Below are 15,455 nucleotides of genomic sequence, written 5' to 3' on the forward strand. Positions count from 1 at the left end.
CATTAATAATTGTATACATGTACATGGTGGCTAAAGGGGATCTGCAAAAACTTAAAGGGTGCTAAATAAGCTATTTGGACTTTTGTCCACAGAACTGCAAGATTTGATTAGATAATAAATAACTTAAACGCATCATCGAACAACACTTGGATATTGAGTTTTGCCAAGAACAAATCATTGAGAGGAGAGACATCAGATCAATACCTTGGGTCAGATCTGGACATTCCTAATCTATGCCATAAAAAAGGAAAATTTTCCAGGCTTTGTGCATCTATGCAGTACAAAAATAAAAGGTGAGTTCAGATAACCAGAACAATGTTCTTTCCTCGTGAAGAAGAGCCATCCTGGTAAATAGAAACTCCTCCAGTGTCCTAAACAGACCTGCATGGATTTGTGCTTAATGGAATTATGCGTAAAGAGATCCATATCCTTAAGTGATACTCTGAGGTACATCTTTGGGTGGGAAGAGCATCGGACACCAGAAATGAAGCTGATGAGAGACAAAGCAGAATTTATATCAGAGGTGATTTTTCCTGCATGCACATTACATATAACTGATTATTACTGTGCAATGAATCGAAAAGCAAACCTTTGAAATATATGACCTAATGTTGGATTCTTTTTCTTCCTTGACGAGCTTTAATCTTTTTCTCAGGATTTTTCTATGTAGAAACTCCACCCTTGCGTCACTGGCGTGGGAAAAGAACCGCTCGCAGACCATTAGCCTGAGCTGAGAGGTTTTGGCCGCCATTATGGCCATTATGAGCAGGGTGATGAGGATGGCGCTCAGTGGCACTACAGAGGTATAAAACAGCAGCTCGGGTTCGGGGAGACACCTCCTTTCAAACAAGGTCACAGAGTAGGAAAAATCCATTTGATGGTTTTCCTCATCAATTGGTACGCCAATTAAAGTAGCAATTCCCTGAAAAGAAAAGAGAGTGAGCCCTCAGTATAATCCATTGAGTAAAGGGAAAATAACCACATAAAAAAAAAAAAAACTTACTTTGAAATTGAGAATCAGTGGGACGTTGAACGGCTTCAGCTCCGATAACTTTTTCGTAATAATATCAACAAAGTAATACAACACGGCATCCATGGTTATAAATAAGGTCCAAGCTACAAAGTGGGATAATACTGGGGCTCCAAATTTCATGATAGCTTTCCCCTCACTGATGGTGGGCCGGGCCGAAGGAATGAACTTATAAAGCTTCTCTTCCTTCGAGGTGAGGGGGAGAACATGAGGCTTCCCTTCAGCCTTCTGCTTCTCGTCAAACACAACAAACTTCCTGCTGATGAAGCTGTTTTTATACTTCATATCCTTGCAGTATTTTTTGATTCGTACGGCTATGAACATCATAAGCACGAGAAAGCTGACAGCGGGAAAAGTCTTGTCCGTCACAGAGGACATGGTTTCCATGACGCTTTGGACATATTTCACGGTCTCGTTCAGCTTCTGCTCGGCCTCGCTCAGCTTCAACCTGAACACTTCCGATTCTATACTCGGGGAAACCTTCAATTTCGAGTCCAGGTTGACAACTCCTAGGTCTGTAACCCCTTTGAGAATGCCTCCGATCCATTCTAACATCTTGACATAGTTACTAAACGGTGCAACAATGGATGCTTTCTTGGCCTTCAGGTTGCAAATCATGCTCTTGGTCAGGAGGTGCAGGTTCCTCAAAGTGTTTTTAATGTTTTTAAGAACAACTAAACTCGTACCAGCTGTCAGTAGTAGGTTCCTGCTCTTCTTCATGAAAATAGATATCACAAACAGAGTGGCCAAACATCTCACTCTGTTTGAAAGGAATAGGGAAACAGTTAATGAAATCCCAAAGCAGCCAGTTATCCAACCGGCCACCGTTAGCTCGTAGTCCACAGCAAAGAGGAGGTAGAGGAGGAGCAGGGAGCTGAGCAGGAGGCTGGATATAATGCAGGTGAGGATGAGGAGGAAGGTCCTCCTCCAGTTGGTTTTTTCACCAGTGGTGAAAACATCTAAAGCCTGAGAAACGGTCTCATCAAAGCATTGCTTCACTGAAGTCCATGTAAGCAGCATCCTGTAGAGCAGATGCACTGCAAGAATGATCTAAAAACAAGTAAAAAAGTATTACGTTAAGTGTATTTACCCTTAATTTGAGCAGGTGAATAAGATGGTTTGCCAGTGGAATTCGTATTTTTACTCTTAAAATAAGATAATGTGATAAAATGCACTTGTAATGAGACAATATAATTGTCTTTTCTTATTTTAAATATAAAGTGTCTTGTTCAATTTTCAAAGTGTCTAACTTGCCTCCTTATTTCAAGAAAAAAAATGACTTGTTGAGATTTAATTTTTTTTGCAGTGTGGTTCTTAGAAAAAACAGGAACAGATAAGCTGTAAAAAGGTTTAAAAAAAAAGGCTAAAACAGATCATTTGGTTGTGTAGATATTTAGAGAAGGAGATTTTCCATGAATCACAAACCTTATGAGGACAAAGTCGGTACAAAGAACATCCAGCCTAGGTGCCAAAGAAGGAAGATAAAGGCGTCCGATGCAAATCCATTTACATCCAATCCAATTAGTTCTGCTTCAGTACAGCAGGGCGCTATTCCTTCATATCTAGTTCCTCAAATAACAGCCAGACATGTTGTGTTAGAAAACCTAAAATGCATTTTTCCTGATAAAACAAAGGAAATGAAATAAGGCGTCACTGAATCCTGTTTCAGGCATGAATTCCACTTAAATACAAGACAAACAGGAACCTCCCGCCCATTTTTAACCTCAGTCATGTTATTGGTCAGTCATTTCTATTTATATTCAAAACCAGAAGGAAACATGAAACAGTGTCAGATGCATTTTTTTTTTTGTGAATTGCCTTTTATGGCAGTAGGAATGCCAGGCAACGTAACTCATTGCAATATCTTTCAGTTTCAAGATTTTCCTGAGGATTTGATAGAAAACATTTGCTTTAGTGTAGATTAGATGATAAATCTATTTGACCTGTCATGGTATCAGATACCTCTTCCTAAGTGGGGAACTGATGGAATCCCAACCTGTTTTTATTTTTCCTTTTATAGCACTCAGTAAAAGAAAAACTTTTGTGTTTGTTTAAGTACAATTAGATTTCAAATGTTCAAAATCCTTTCACCTAAGTATCCAGTGTTGGTTTACTTTTTCTAAATAAGCATATTTATTCAGCTCTTTATCCACAGCTGCAGCACACTGTTCAGACTTTCCTTCTGGCTCTGATTGGTTGTGTATTTTTGCAAACTCTATTGTCAGAACATAGTGATTGTTTTTAACAAATATTTAACTTATAAATGTTTGAAAGAAGGTTCTGGGTCGATTCCCAGCCTGGAGGCTTTCTGAATGGAGTTTGAATTTTCTCCCTGAGCATGTGGAGGTTCTCTCTGGGTACTCCGACTTCCTCACACAGTCCAAAAACATTACTGTTAGGTTAATTGGGTTCTCTATATTCTTCTTAGGTGTGAGTGTGTGCGCTGCCAGTTCTGTTAGCTCTAGCCTGCTGAAGACACAGACGTCCGTCCCCTTGAATACTTGGATGGAACTCAATGGAAAGTAAATGATTCTTATTTCAACATTTGCATATATTAGCTGCGACATATGAATCAAGAGGCTATGACCAAAATATTTAATTTACAGATGCCCGTTGATATATGATTGGCTGAATTTAGGTGTTCAGGCTGACGTATAAGTAACTGGCCTGGGTAAGATAACGAAGAAAAAACCCCACAGATTTTACGACAGGATTTTATTTTTAAATAGAAATTTTCTAAATTTTGGGACAATATGGTCTGATAAAGAGTACATTTATATACATGTTTAAGCCAGAATGGTTTGACATTTAAATATGATTCCCTATGACTTTAAATAAAAAATATAATAACTATAACACTCGTAAAATGTGATTTTTTTATTTTATTTATTTCCTCTTCTTTGCTTGCGACAATAAGGGAACACAATTAACTCCATATAGTCCTTAATCCAAAATGTGAAACTTTGCTGTCAGAATATAAAGTCAGCCCAGTTAACCCGCCTGCAACCATATTGGATTTTAGGCAGAACACATGTGGTACATGGATCAGCGTGTATTTCTGCAAGATGTTCCAGAAACTTCAGAAGATGGATGGCTGCTCCACTTTGGATCCAAAAGATGCATCAACGCTACATTACAACATTATTTTTATGTCACATCAGAACCTTGTAAACTTCTAAGCTCTCCTCTTGGTTCACCCCATCAGCTGCTGTTTTTGAGCTTTTCTCCAAACATCCTCAGAATATCTTTTCATAGTTGATTGAAAGATAAAATAAATCCCATCTGAAAGCTAAAAACACTTCCTCCGCTTCGGTTTCTCCAAACTCTTTATGCAGTTTGGCTGCTTTGTTGCTCTGGTTGCTTTAAATCAATACACAACAATTTGTATCAATGTAATATCAATTTCTTTTATTTTTAATTTGAAAAATAACTTACATAAATCTCTGTACTCAACCATACTTCGCCAAGACATAGCCTTGGCATTAACACATTGCACCAAAAAGAGAAAATCAAAAAGGCATTCAAAAGGATAAATAACATATGTCTTTTTCATCCTGAGGCATTTTTCCTGCTCCAAAGGAGAATATATGATCTGCTTATTGTTTAATTCAGATTCTGACATCTAAAGGTATGTACAGTGAGCTTTAAATTGAAAATATATTCTGTATTCTGTTACACAGTTGAGGTGGATTTTTATTATTTTATTAAAATGATGTTTTTCCTCATGTGGAAAAAGGAACAATGCCTCGGTTCCATTTCATTCAGACATACTGCAACTGTAAGACTTGTATACCTCCCAAAACATGGGAAGTATTTGTAAGTTACTAAAAATAGAAAATAAAAAATAAACTGGTCTTGGCTTCAAAGTAAAACTAACAAAAATATAGTAAATTAATTTCATTTTCATTCAAAAAAAAGAAGAAAAAAAAAACACATTTTCTGTGGCAATGTCCCTTATTTTTCTTTTAAAATTGTGATTTGCTCATCCTCACCTAAGAGTGCTTGTAAAACTGAACCACAGCTTCCTGCAGCTCTTGCATGGTTGCTGCCCCTTGATTACGTACAGATGTCTTGGTGCACCAGAAAAGGATCATTTTTGCATGTTTGTTTGTCAACAGCATCAAAATAAATATACTTTGAAATCACATTTATTTTGCCTGCTTTGATAAAATATAAAACTTTTTTTTTCTCGTTCTTCTTTTCTATTTTCCCTCAAAAATTTGAAAGAAAATACGATTTCAGGGGGGGTGGAATGTATTTTTTTAATCCTCTGTAATCAAACTTCTATACCTGGCCGTGGAAGACCAACAACTTATTCACTGCTCAATTAATCGTGAGGGAGAAAAGTAATAAAATTCACATGCACTGTACAAGAATCTGCAAAAAGTCCAAATATCATCGTTATCAAAAACATGCTGAGTTACTGTAAGGTGTGCCCAAGACATGTTGCAGAAAATCCTTTTCAACATGCTTGTAAAATCAAATTCAGTTTGAAACAAAAATGCGCATTAAAACAATGCAGAAGTGTAAAGTAACTAAGAGTCCTTAAATTTGGACAGTTTCAGGGGACTAACTGATGGTAGCAGCGAATACTACAAAGAGAAGTACCCTGGGACAAGAAAGAAAAAGAGAAATGTACAATTTGCACATTACATTAATCTTTATAAGGCTTTAGCCTTTTACAATGAAATAAATATCTAACATTTATTCTCATTGTCATTTTTTTCTTAAATAACTCCAAACATATATATTTTTTTAAAGTTCCCTTAATCTGATTGTTTTAAAAACACAGACTTATGACTCATGGTTAAAAAGAATGATAAACTGTCTTTTTTTTTGTCACAATGTTGCATTCACTCCCTTTGAAAACCATGCACTAGTGAAACTCTTCTTGAAAAATAATATAAATTGTTGAAAATGGCTGATCTGTTTTTAGTTTTATTCATTTTTTTTTTGCAAGTTACAGCCTCAAAAAATAAATAGAATTCTTTTTTTTTTTTTATTCAGCTAAGTTTGTGCCCATGCAAATCAACTGAAAGGGAAAATAATATCAGAATTGGATTCTTATAGGATTTTCAGCAGAGAAAGGAAGTAAAAACTACCGTAGTACTCTTTATGGGGTTGGGATTGGTGCAGTTTATTTTGGGGTGTTGTTGGAGGCCACTTCAGTTTTGCCCCTGATTATCTGGTGGTTTACCAGCAACAGCAGGTCTGCACATAGACCCAGAGGATGCAATGCATTTCTCTTGCAGGTAGGAGGACACACGAACACACCCCCTTTGGAAAATGTTGGTCTCCTCAACTGCATGTTAGCTACGTTTGTTGGCATGGTGTGACCAAGCATGTGTTCGGGAACACCGTCACCCCATTCAGATAAAAGTACCGCAGACATTTAAAGAAACAAAAGAAAAAAGGAAACGGAAAAGAGAAAAAAAATCAAAACAACTCATTGATTTTTTTTTTTTCATTCTAAAGGGGCCACTGTTGAACTCATTTATTAGTTCCCAGTGTCGGCCCCCATGGCTTCAAATTGGAAGAAAACCTGGAACTGAGAAGTTCCTCGTGCTAAGGAGTTCATCCCGGCTTCTTCCGAATGACAACAACACCTGGCAATCCCTGCCGCTGGGTGCTTGCAACACACTTTGCCACGTGCACAATGTGCGCAACGTTTTTGCTTAAAACACAGGATCACGTTCGCGCCCCTAGAAACAGGCTCAGAAGACACAACATCAAGCATGCAGTGTAACCGGGGCTCGTGACCTGTAATCGCAACACTGGCTGCTACAACAACGCTATTAGTCCACACGCTGCTATGATCGAGAGAAACTGTCCAGTGAGGATTGGGAAGCTCTTCTTGTCAGTGGGGCCAGAGTAGGGTCCACTAGTGAGGAAGGAGGGAAGAGCTTGTACCAGCCAATCACCATGTTGGACAGGTCCAGGTCGTCTAACAGGATCTGGACTGCTCCCATGAAGGATTTATGGTCCATACGTCCATAGTCGCCCCAGACAATGACCTAAAAAAACACGAGAGAATAAAAATAGTTAGAAAAAAAGCTCAAATATTTTGGATGTTAATGTTTCTCTGGGAAACTTTAAGAAGGTTATAGGCTAACCTGTAAAACTTTTCCTCCTGGACTCTCCTCAAACGGCAGTTGCTGCTGGTAGAGAGGATCCAGCGTTTTTCTTGCTACTTTAGTTTTCTTTTTGGCTATGCAGGCTCCGTTTTCCAAAAGGTAGACCTTTACGTATGGTGCTGGAATGGACAAAAACAAGGAAGACGGATTACAATCTGGCTGATTTGCTTGTTTTGTATAAAGCACCTCAAGACCCTAAACACCCTTCGAAATCATTAAATACCTATGTATGTTCATCACTATCAATATAAAGTAATTAATAAACACATAAATAATCAGTGAAATGCATAAGATGACCACAGCAAACAGTGAAATAATTAATCTAACATCTGATTGGTTGATTCTAACCCTGCAGATGAACTGATGTTTAGATAGATTAGAATAAACTCATTCAGTTCCTTCAAAGCAGGGGTCTTCAATGTTTTCCAGGCCAAGGACCCCAAAACTGATGGCGAGATGGGTCGGTGACCCCCTAATTATGTATTTTGCATGAAATTGTGTCATATCAAATTGGTCCTATAGTCACTATTACAGATGGAGTAATGTAACTAAAGTAATTCCTCCCTGGGATTATTAAAGTGGTGGTGTTTATTCACAGGTGTTGTGAATAAAACGGTGCCCAGCTTGAAAGAGCTCCTGTTTGTGCATTGATGACTGAAAGAGATCTTCTGCCTCCATTTATCTGTTTACTACAGTGTGTTGAATTCATGTTAATGTGGATTTAAAGACATTTCAATTAGTGCAAAAAATTGAGGGGGGAATATAAATATTTATAAACCAAAACTTTCATGAGCCCCATGCAGTACCTCCGAGGACCCCCTAGGGGTCACGGATCCCCTGTTGAAGATCTCTGCTTTAAAGTATACTTAAACAGCTAAATAGAGAACAAATTAAGAAATTCTCTGACATATTTCTGTGAATAAAATATGCACATTATATAACTATTATAATACATATATTTAATCTCTTTATTTCTTTGTAATTTGAATAAATATTGACAGTTTGCAGTTATATATATCTAACTGTGGCACTTCTGGTCCAACTATGTTTTATGTCATATTTGCTTATCAAGTGTCTCTGAATCACTGATGTCACCTGAACTTTTGGTTTGTCTGTGAACATAAATTACCTGGCAGTGCCTTAGATCCTGGTTTGCCCACAAGGCCACGAGCTCTTATGACCTCGACCTCCAGGGCTCCTTTTTTCTCCACCATGCCTATTTGGATGTCGCCTGAAAAAAGATCAAACAAAGTAAATACCACCTTCTTTTAAAGGTATTCCTTCCTTTAAACAAACAAAAAAAAAAAAAATACATAAAAAAAAGTTTTTCTCACCCATTGGTGGAGTAGCCAAAGTCTGACGTCCAACCAGCTGGGCAGGTCCCAGACCATCCAGGAAGTCACTGAACTGAGCGTCCGAGGAAAGCCTCACACCGGGGAAGATGAGGCTGAAAGAGAAAGATCAGATGAAAGTCAGGACATTGATGGCTGCACACCTTTCAGCAACAAAAACTGGAGCTTGAAACTTTGTGAGGAACTGCCTCAGAATTTAAACTAAAGCCGTTAATAATTCTTATGTAATGGCTGCCCTTACTTTCCCTCTGAGCTGTAGCTGTTCATGCTCCCATCAGTGGACTCCCGACTGGCCTGTCGAGTCATCCTGCTCCTCATCTCCACCGCCAGGCCCGTCTCTGTACTCCTTTGGACCGTGCTGCGCAACTTCTTGCCTCCTGCTTCTGCCCGAACAGTCACACACGAAAGAGAGAGAAAAAAAAAGGGATCCAGACTATGAATTCATGTCAGAACAAATCTGGCTTTATTGTTGACATCCTCCAAAAGAGACAATCTTATATATTGGAATTCCAACTTTTATTAGCAGCAATATTTTTTGGAAAGGATCACGCAAAATTCAACTGATATATAAGGATTCTGACTGTGTATACGGTTAATAGAACATGGAGTACAGTCATATTGTGCTGCAGGAGACACAGTGGGTTCGTACTCCACCTCAGTCCTCAATGCTTTCCACTTCAAAGCCTCCAAATTGATCCAAAAAGACAGCTGACTGCCTCCCCCCAGCAAAACTGCTGCTACTTTTCCACAGTCCAGAACTACATCGTTGACAGAAATACTCACATCTAAACAAGCTAAAGCCGTCTGCCTCTCCTCTCTTGGCCAAAAATCACCCAGAACACAAACAAAATCATGTTCCCTATTCATCCAAGAGCCTTGTTTTTTTTTTCATAAGAGCAAAACAAAATATTGTTAGAGATTAGGGTTGCCAACTCCCTAAAAAAAAAAGAAAAAGGGACACCTCATGTGTGTGCCAGCTGACCCGATTTTTTTTTAGCCCCCCTTTGTGTGTGAAATAATTTTTTTAACTATTTGACTCAAATCTGCATTTAATTAGATACATATTTGCAGTGTGCTTTACATTCATTATTGTAGACGTTTTCCACCCTGGTATTTGTTTTTCCCCATTCCTCCCTATATTTCTGCATCCTTTTTTTTTCCGGAGGAGCATAACTATTCTAAGGTGCACCGCCTCCTAAAGCAGCATCAGCATTTAAATTACTCCGTACATCCCCCATACTGCTCTGTTGTTTCCCGCTATCTTCTCCGTGAGCTACACTTGGCTCGACCAATGGGATGAGGGTATTCTGGATCTTTACATATATGTTGTCAGCTTATTGGTCACAATGCAGGACAGGAACCTGGAACAAGTTTACCGTTAGTTTTGTATCTAACGTGCCCTTCTTCATTTTCCATTAGCTTTTTATTGACTATTTTTTTTACTCTTACAGTAATACGGGACAAAGTGCGTTCATTTTCCACTAAATACAGGACAGGTACTTCTATTTCTAAATACGGAATGATTCTGTTTTATAAGGCACGGTTGGCAACCTTATTAGAGATCTACTCATCTGGGTTTCCTTGTCTAATACTAATTTCCAATGATGTTCCAGTGACTATCTGATGAACGCACTTTGATTATTTCTGGTTTTATTTTAAAGGACTACAGCAAATAAAAGGGGAAAAAAAGTGCTGCAGGTTTTTAAACAGATGAAATAATTAAAAAAGTGATGGCTACAAGTTTACTCCTCCTGGCCCACTTACGTTCAGCTCATGCTATTTGTTAGCATGTTGCTAGGTCCGCTAATGCTAATCTTTGAAATAAAACACAGATAAAAAAAGCTTTATCACAGAGCTACTAGCATCTGGCAACACCTGAGCGACCTCTCTCATGTCTTTAAGTTGTTGTAACCAGAAATTCACATTTTGGACCCGTCAAAATTTATCAAAAAACTATTTGTATAGTTAAATATTTTGTTTAATTAAAATAATTTTCATTCTCCACTGTTCTTTGGATTTATTTCTGAAAAACTATTTGCTTTGACAAAAATAGTAGTGGCTAGTATCTTTAAATCCAACAGAAACTGGTAAGTACAAGATAATCAGCATTTATAAAGACATGTATGGCAAAACCGTCATTAATCACCATGGAACTAATCATCTTATGATTTTGGAACTATAGTTCTTAAAGTGGGGGTCAGGAGACACCGACTGGGACGTCATCAGATGGTTTTCAGTCACTGTGATGAGATACTTCAAGTATATGAGGGACCAAAATACATGATGAAATACATAAATGTAAATTAATAAATATAATAAAAAAAAACTTTACTTGATATGTATACATACAGTGTGAAGTATTTACATGTATTTAAGGGGGGGGGTCTGTCATCTTTTGCATTGTTATTTTGGGGACACAGGCTTAAATGTTTGCTTGTTGTCGACATGCTGTGTCTTACTTTTAAAAAATAAGAAAAAGTATAAATTATTATTTTTTATATCAAACTGGCAAAACCTCTAGAGTTGATGAGGTGAACACAGACCTATTTCAATTTTCCCTGCTTTGTTTGCATCTCTTGTTTTCGGTTTATCACTGTGTAGGACTCTTTTAATTCTTGACTCTGATCAAATGATTTACAGTATTTTACTTGATTATTCTAACTGTCATTTATGCATGCAGTCCAAAAATTTCAGACTTAGGTAAACAATGGAACAATTACAGCCAATAATTAATGTTCTACCTTTTTATCAGGTTACTGTTTACCCTGGAGAGATGCAAATTGTTCACAGATTGTTTAATTGGTTATTTAACGGCTTCCGCTAATATTTCTTTCCAGATGTAATTTGTAATTCTCTGCCCGTCTTTGTGCAAACAGACAGTATACAGTGATGAAGCTCTTTAGCCTTGAAAGCTCAGCTATTGACCTGGCCTCCACCTCCTCTTCCTGCTCTTCAGATGTTTCAATAGAAGATGCACTGACTGAGGCTGTCTCTGACGTCTGTAGCAAAACATTCTCAGCCAATCAGTGACGACTCAGATCTTATCAATGAACTCAAAAACCCTCCATTTCAAATGAAGCAGAACATTTCTGCAAATTAGCCTCAGTCATGTGGCACGGACTTGCATGTATATAACTGCAAGATACTCTGTTTATTTATCACCAATAAATATGAATCATTGCTTCCTAACACACTGCAGGCTTGGTAATAAAAAACAATAAAGATAAGTAGATTAGACAAAAGCATGGGAGAATAGCAGGTGTCCTAACCTAAACCATGCACATAATTAAAAATAAACAAAAACCCTTCATGGGTTCATCAACATCCGTTCAGCTAATCAAACAAACCGGACTCTTTCAGCATCAATTAGATCATCATCTCTGCTTCAACTGTCAAAACCAAACACAAAAAAACACCACTGCAGGTTAAAACCTTCCACTTCATGCATAACTGAACTTTACTGTATTTCAGGTTTCTTCTTTAAGTCTAGAGTAGTTCTCATCTGTGCATCATTTTCTAAACCAAGCTCCTAATTTATAACTGTCAGTGTCTCAGGGCATCATCTTACCTCCATCTTCCTCATCAAAGGAGTTCATGCAGGGAAAATAGACAGCCAGTGCCTCAAACGACGCAGAAAGGCTCATTTTGCTCTGGGAGCACTGGATGCGCATCCCCGGAGCCGTGGCTGAGCTATCGTGTCCCTGTCTGCCCATGCTGACCGAGTCGTCCTCCTCAGTGTGATCAATGCAATTACAGGATCTCAGAAATCTCAGTGATTCCTTTTAAGATGATGAATAAAAAAAAAAAAAGGAAATTGTATGTAAATAAAATCTAAGCCCAGTTGCAGTTGAAGATGCCGTAAATCAGAGCTGGGTAAAAAAGAAAAGTCTGTCCTTGGACGCTCTGGAGATTTCAACAAGGTGGAAGCAGCAGAAAAATGCTGTCTCTGTGTTTGAGTCTGGTGCTGTCTGGGTCTGACGCTCCTGCAGCACCTCTTTCTTCAGCGGGGGAGGGAACAGAGCAGTGTCTGGCCTCACCAATCAGAGAGCTGAGCTGCTCAGGCACACCTCTGCTGGCTCTGCGGATGAAAAAGCTCTACCCAGAGATACTCAGCCTCCTCGCGACTCTTCTCTTTTTTTCCCCCACCAGCTGCCGGGTTTCTTTCTTCTGAGCCGTACATTACCGTTATTTACTTTTTCTCTCCATCCTGACACTCTTTGCCCCTGTTCTATCCACAGAGGCCAATGACAACAAGCTGTCATTAGGTCTGCCAGCATCTCTTAGAGAGGCCACCTGGCAGTCACTCAGAGTTCACGTGGCTTACACTGCTCTTCCCTGTTCCTCCTTAACAACATCATTACCACTGCGTTTGGGGGGGCGAGCTAAATTACCCATCTGCAGTCATCATTGCTCTGAAAAACTAATCTAGTTGGATATAAAGTTGACACGTTCGTTTTTTTTTTAAAGGTACATAGTCACATTATACGCCTTTAGCAAAAAAACTAATATCCAGCTGATTATTATAAAATAAGGCTATATACCAGGGATGTCAAACTGGTTCCAGAAAGGACCGTGCTGCAGGTTTTCTTTCCAACCAAGCAAAGCACATCAGACTCCAGTCATCTTCTCAAGTGAGTCCCGTCTTAACATGATGACTTGATGAGATGACTGGAGTCTGGGGTGCTATTGCTTGGTTGGAAAGAAAACCTGCAGCCACACGGCCCTTTCTGGCACCAGTTTGACACCCCTGCTATATACTCAAGGTGTCCCTCCTGATAGGGTTTAGCTTGCCCTTTTTGAGCCTAAATAGAACCCCAACAAAGGGCACACTGAGCTACAGAAACAGATGTGGTGCCATCTTCAGGCATTACTGCTGAACCACCAGAAGGCCAGATGGTGGCATTTGATGCAGCTCCTAAATAAGTGGAGACCAATCCGACCATGCTGAAATGCCTCGTAGAAAACGGCCAAGAGGATATGGTTTGGAAGCTTTGCAAACACCAGCAGCACTATGAGAAATCACATGTTCTCACATGCTAAAGCTCAGAATGCTTTCTGAGTTGTAGCTCCAGCTATAGTTTACACCAACGGCAAAACTAAGGCATCTTCTTGTGCCTTTTTCAATTGATCTTGGACCTTCCTCTTTTTGGAAGCTAAGTTAGTAGTTCCAAACTCTCTCACCTCCATTTCTTTGGCTTGTTGACCAGTTGTATCTCCCCAAAACACCTGAAAACATTAAGACGTTGGTTTTTAGACTAAAACTGGGTTTCAAACGTCTTTTCAACGATCTGAGAATGACGGGTTTTCACCTTTCACTTTTCAACCAAATGTAGACGTTGTTAGGACGTAAATCCTGCCGTGTTTACAATGTCTGTTCAACCAATTCTTGCTTGGTGGGATGCCTGCGCAGGGGCTGCTTATTGGTGCAGTAGGTAGCACCACTGCCTTCCAGCAAGAAGGTTCTGGGTTCATTTCCCAGCATGGGGTCTTGGTGCATGGAGTTTGCATGTGTGGGTTCTCTCTGGGTACTCTGGCTTCCACCCATAGTCCCAAACCATGACTTTTAGGTTAACTGGCTTCTCTAAATTCTTCTTAGGTGTGAGTGTGAATGGTTGTTTGTCTCTGTGTTGCCCTATGATAGACTGGCAACCTGTCCAGGGTGTGCCCTGCCTCTTGCCCATAGACAGCTGGAGATAGGCACCAGCACCCCTCGTGACCATGCTTTGGATAAGCATGACAGAAAATGGATGGATGGATGGATGGGATGCCCGTGCAGTGATGTTATCCCGATCATGTGAAGTTATGGTAAATATACATAGAGAGCCTACATTTACTAATAAATGAAGCAAAAAAAAACCTCAAAAAACATAAATAACTAATACTACAGCAGCAGGACGCCATCATTTTTCATAGAAACTTTGTATGCAACCAGATTAAGTTACTGCTTGTATCTATTGTTCCAGAGTCCAAAACAGCTTCTTCCCCGTAATCAGACAGCTGAATGTTAAATAAAAGTAAAAAAACTGAAACAAAGCTCAATGTTGAAAAAACTGTGAACAGTCTCTGCCTTAAACTGACCATATCAATGCGTTTTTTTGCACCATGTTTTTTCTCCCAATGTTTAAATCATTTGATCATTCCTGCTCTTTAAGAAATGGAAATATCATGAGAGTTGTACAAAACAAAATTTCATTTTGTATACACTGTGTGTATTCAAAATGATAAAGCCCACCAACAGTGAGAGAGATACAAGTACTGGTACAATTGGTATCAAAGCTTCCAGATGATGGAGGATGCACATGGGACTGAATATGAAAGGTATTTTCAGTGGTGGCTCAAAAGTAAAAAGCGGTCTGCCTTCTGAAAGACCTGGGAGCTAACCAGATGTGTCAGATAAATCCAGTGTATGCTTGTAAATCAAACATTTGGTCTGAGCAAACTGTCCTCAGTGCATCAAAAATTCAGTTTGTGTCCAGAAATCCCAAATGTGACATTTTTGTTTTTATATCTCTCAAGCAGAATAACTGCAAAACAAAATCCAAGTGTTTACTTGTGCTTGCACAAACAAAACATTTCCCGGCAGTAATACTGCTGAGAATGAATTCCTCCTCCCTATTAAACACTGCAGTCTACTTTCCCCAAGAAGCTTGGTAGTGCAAGGAATCCATTTGCAGATCCAATGTAGGTCGGCACAAGCAGCACTAAGCCTTTTAGAGCCAGAGGGGAAACTGAACAGTGACAGTGGATGCATGTGGGACAGTCTTAAGTATGAGCATATTCAAAAACTTTTCTTTTAGCTGAGTCAGAAGTTTCTAGTGATCTGAACTACAAACTATGATCAGCAAAACTTTCGTCTTTAAAACAGAAGATGATGTGGTTTTGAGGTTTTTAGGTTAATATTAACTTTGAAAAATGTCAGAAGCACTTGGGAGGACGAAA

At 39.0% G+C, this 15,455-nt stretch overlaps 1 protein-coding gene across 2 annotated transcripts; it reads right to left on the reverse strand.

Annotated features, from left to right (window-relative positions):
* Positions 1–4,466: 4,466 nt before the first annotated feature.
* On the reverse strand, positions 4,467–12,974 carry LOC107095553 (regulating synaptic membrane exocytosis protein 4-like). 2 transcript variants are annotated; one of them, XM_015391691.1, is made up of 6 exons: positions 12,085–12,974; positions 8,758–8,896; positions 8,499–8,611; positions 8,294–8,395; positions 7,144–7,283; positions 4,467–7,044 (listed from the first exon to the last, which is right to left on the reverse strand). In XM_015391691.1, the coding sequence occupies exons 1-6, from the start codon at positions 12,227–12,229 to the stop codon at positions 6,841–6,843; spliced, it is 843 nt and encodes a 280-aa protein (XP_015247177.1). In that variant the 5' UTR covers positions 12,230–12,974; the 3' UTR covers positions 4,467–6,840. The 2 variants fall into 2 exon arrangements, with proteins under 2 accessions (XP_015247177.1, XP_015247176.1); XM_015391690.1 differs by having other exon boundaries at positions 8,758–8,899; positions 12,085–12,971.
* Positions 12,975–15,455: the final 2,481 nt, after the last annotated feature.

Source organism: Cyprinodon variegatus, unplaced genomic scaffold (genome assembly GCF_000732505.1).
Source record: "Cyprinodon variegatus isolate N-32 unplaced genomic scaffold, C_variegatus-1.0 Scaffold556, whole genome shotgun sequence".
Taxonomy (NCBI): Eukaryota; Metazoa; Chordata; class Actinopteri; order Cyprinodontiformes; family Cyprinodontidae; genus Cyprinodon; species Cyprinodon variegatus.

What these genes read in the sequence shown, in the direction of transcription:
- LOC107095553 (XM_015391690.1), bottom strand. Translation starts at nt 12,229, where the DNA reads ATGGGCAGACAGGGACACGATAGCTCAGCCACGGCTCCGGGGATGCGC. An exon ending in TTTGGCTACTCCACCAATGG is followed by an intron (nt 8,396 to 8,498) that starts GTGAGAAAAACT and finishes ATCTTTTTTCAG; the next exon opens with GCGACATCCAAATAGGCATG. An exon ending in AGGATCTAAGGCACTGCCAG is followed by an intron (nt 7,284 to 8,293) that starts GTAATTTATGTT and finishes TGTCCATTCCAG; the next exon opens with CACCATACGTAAAGGTCTAC.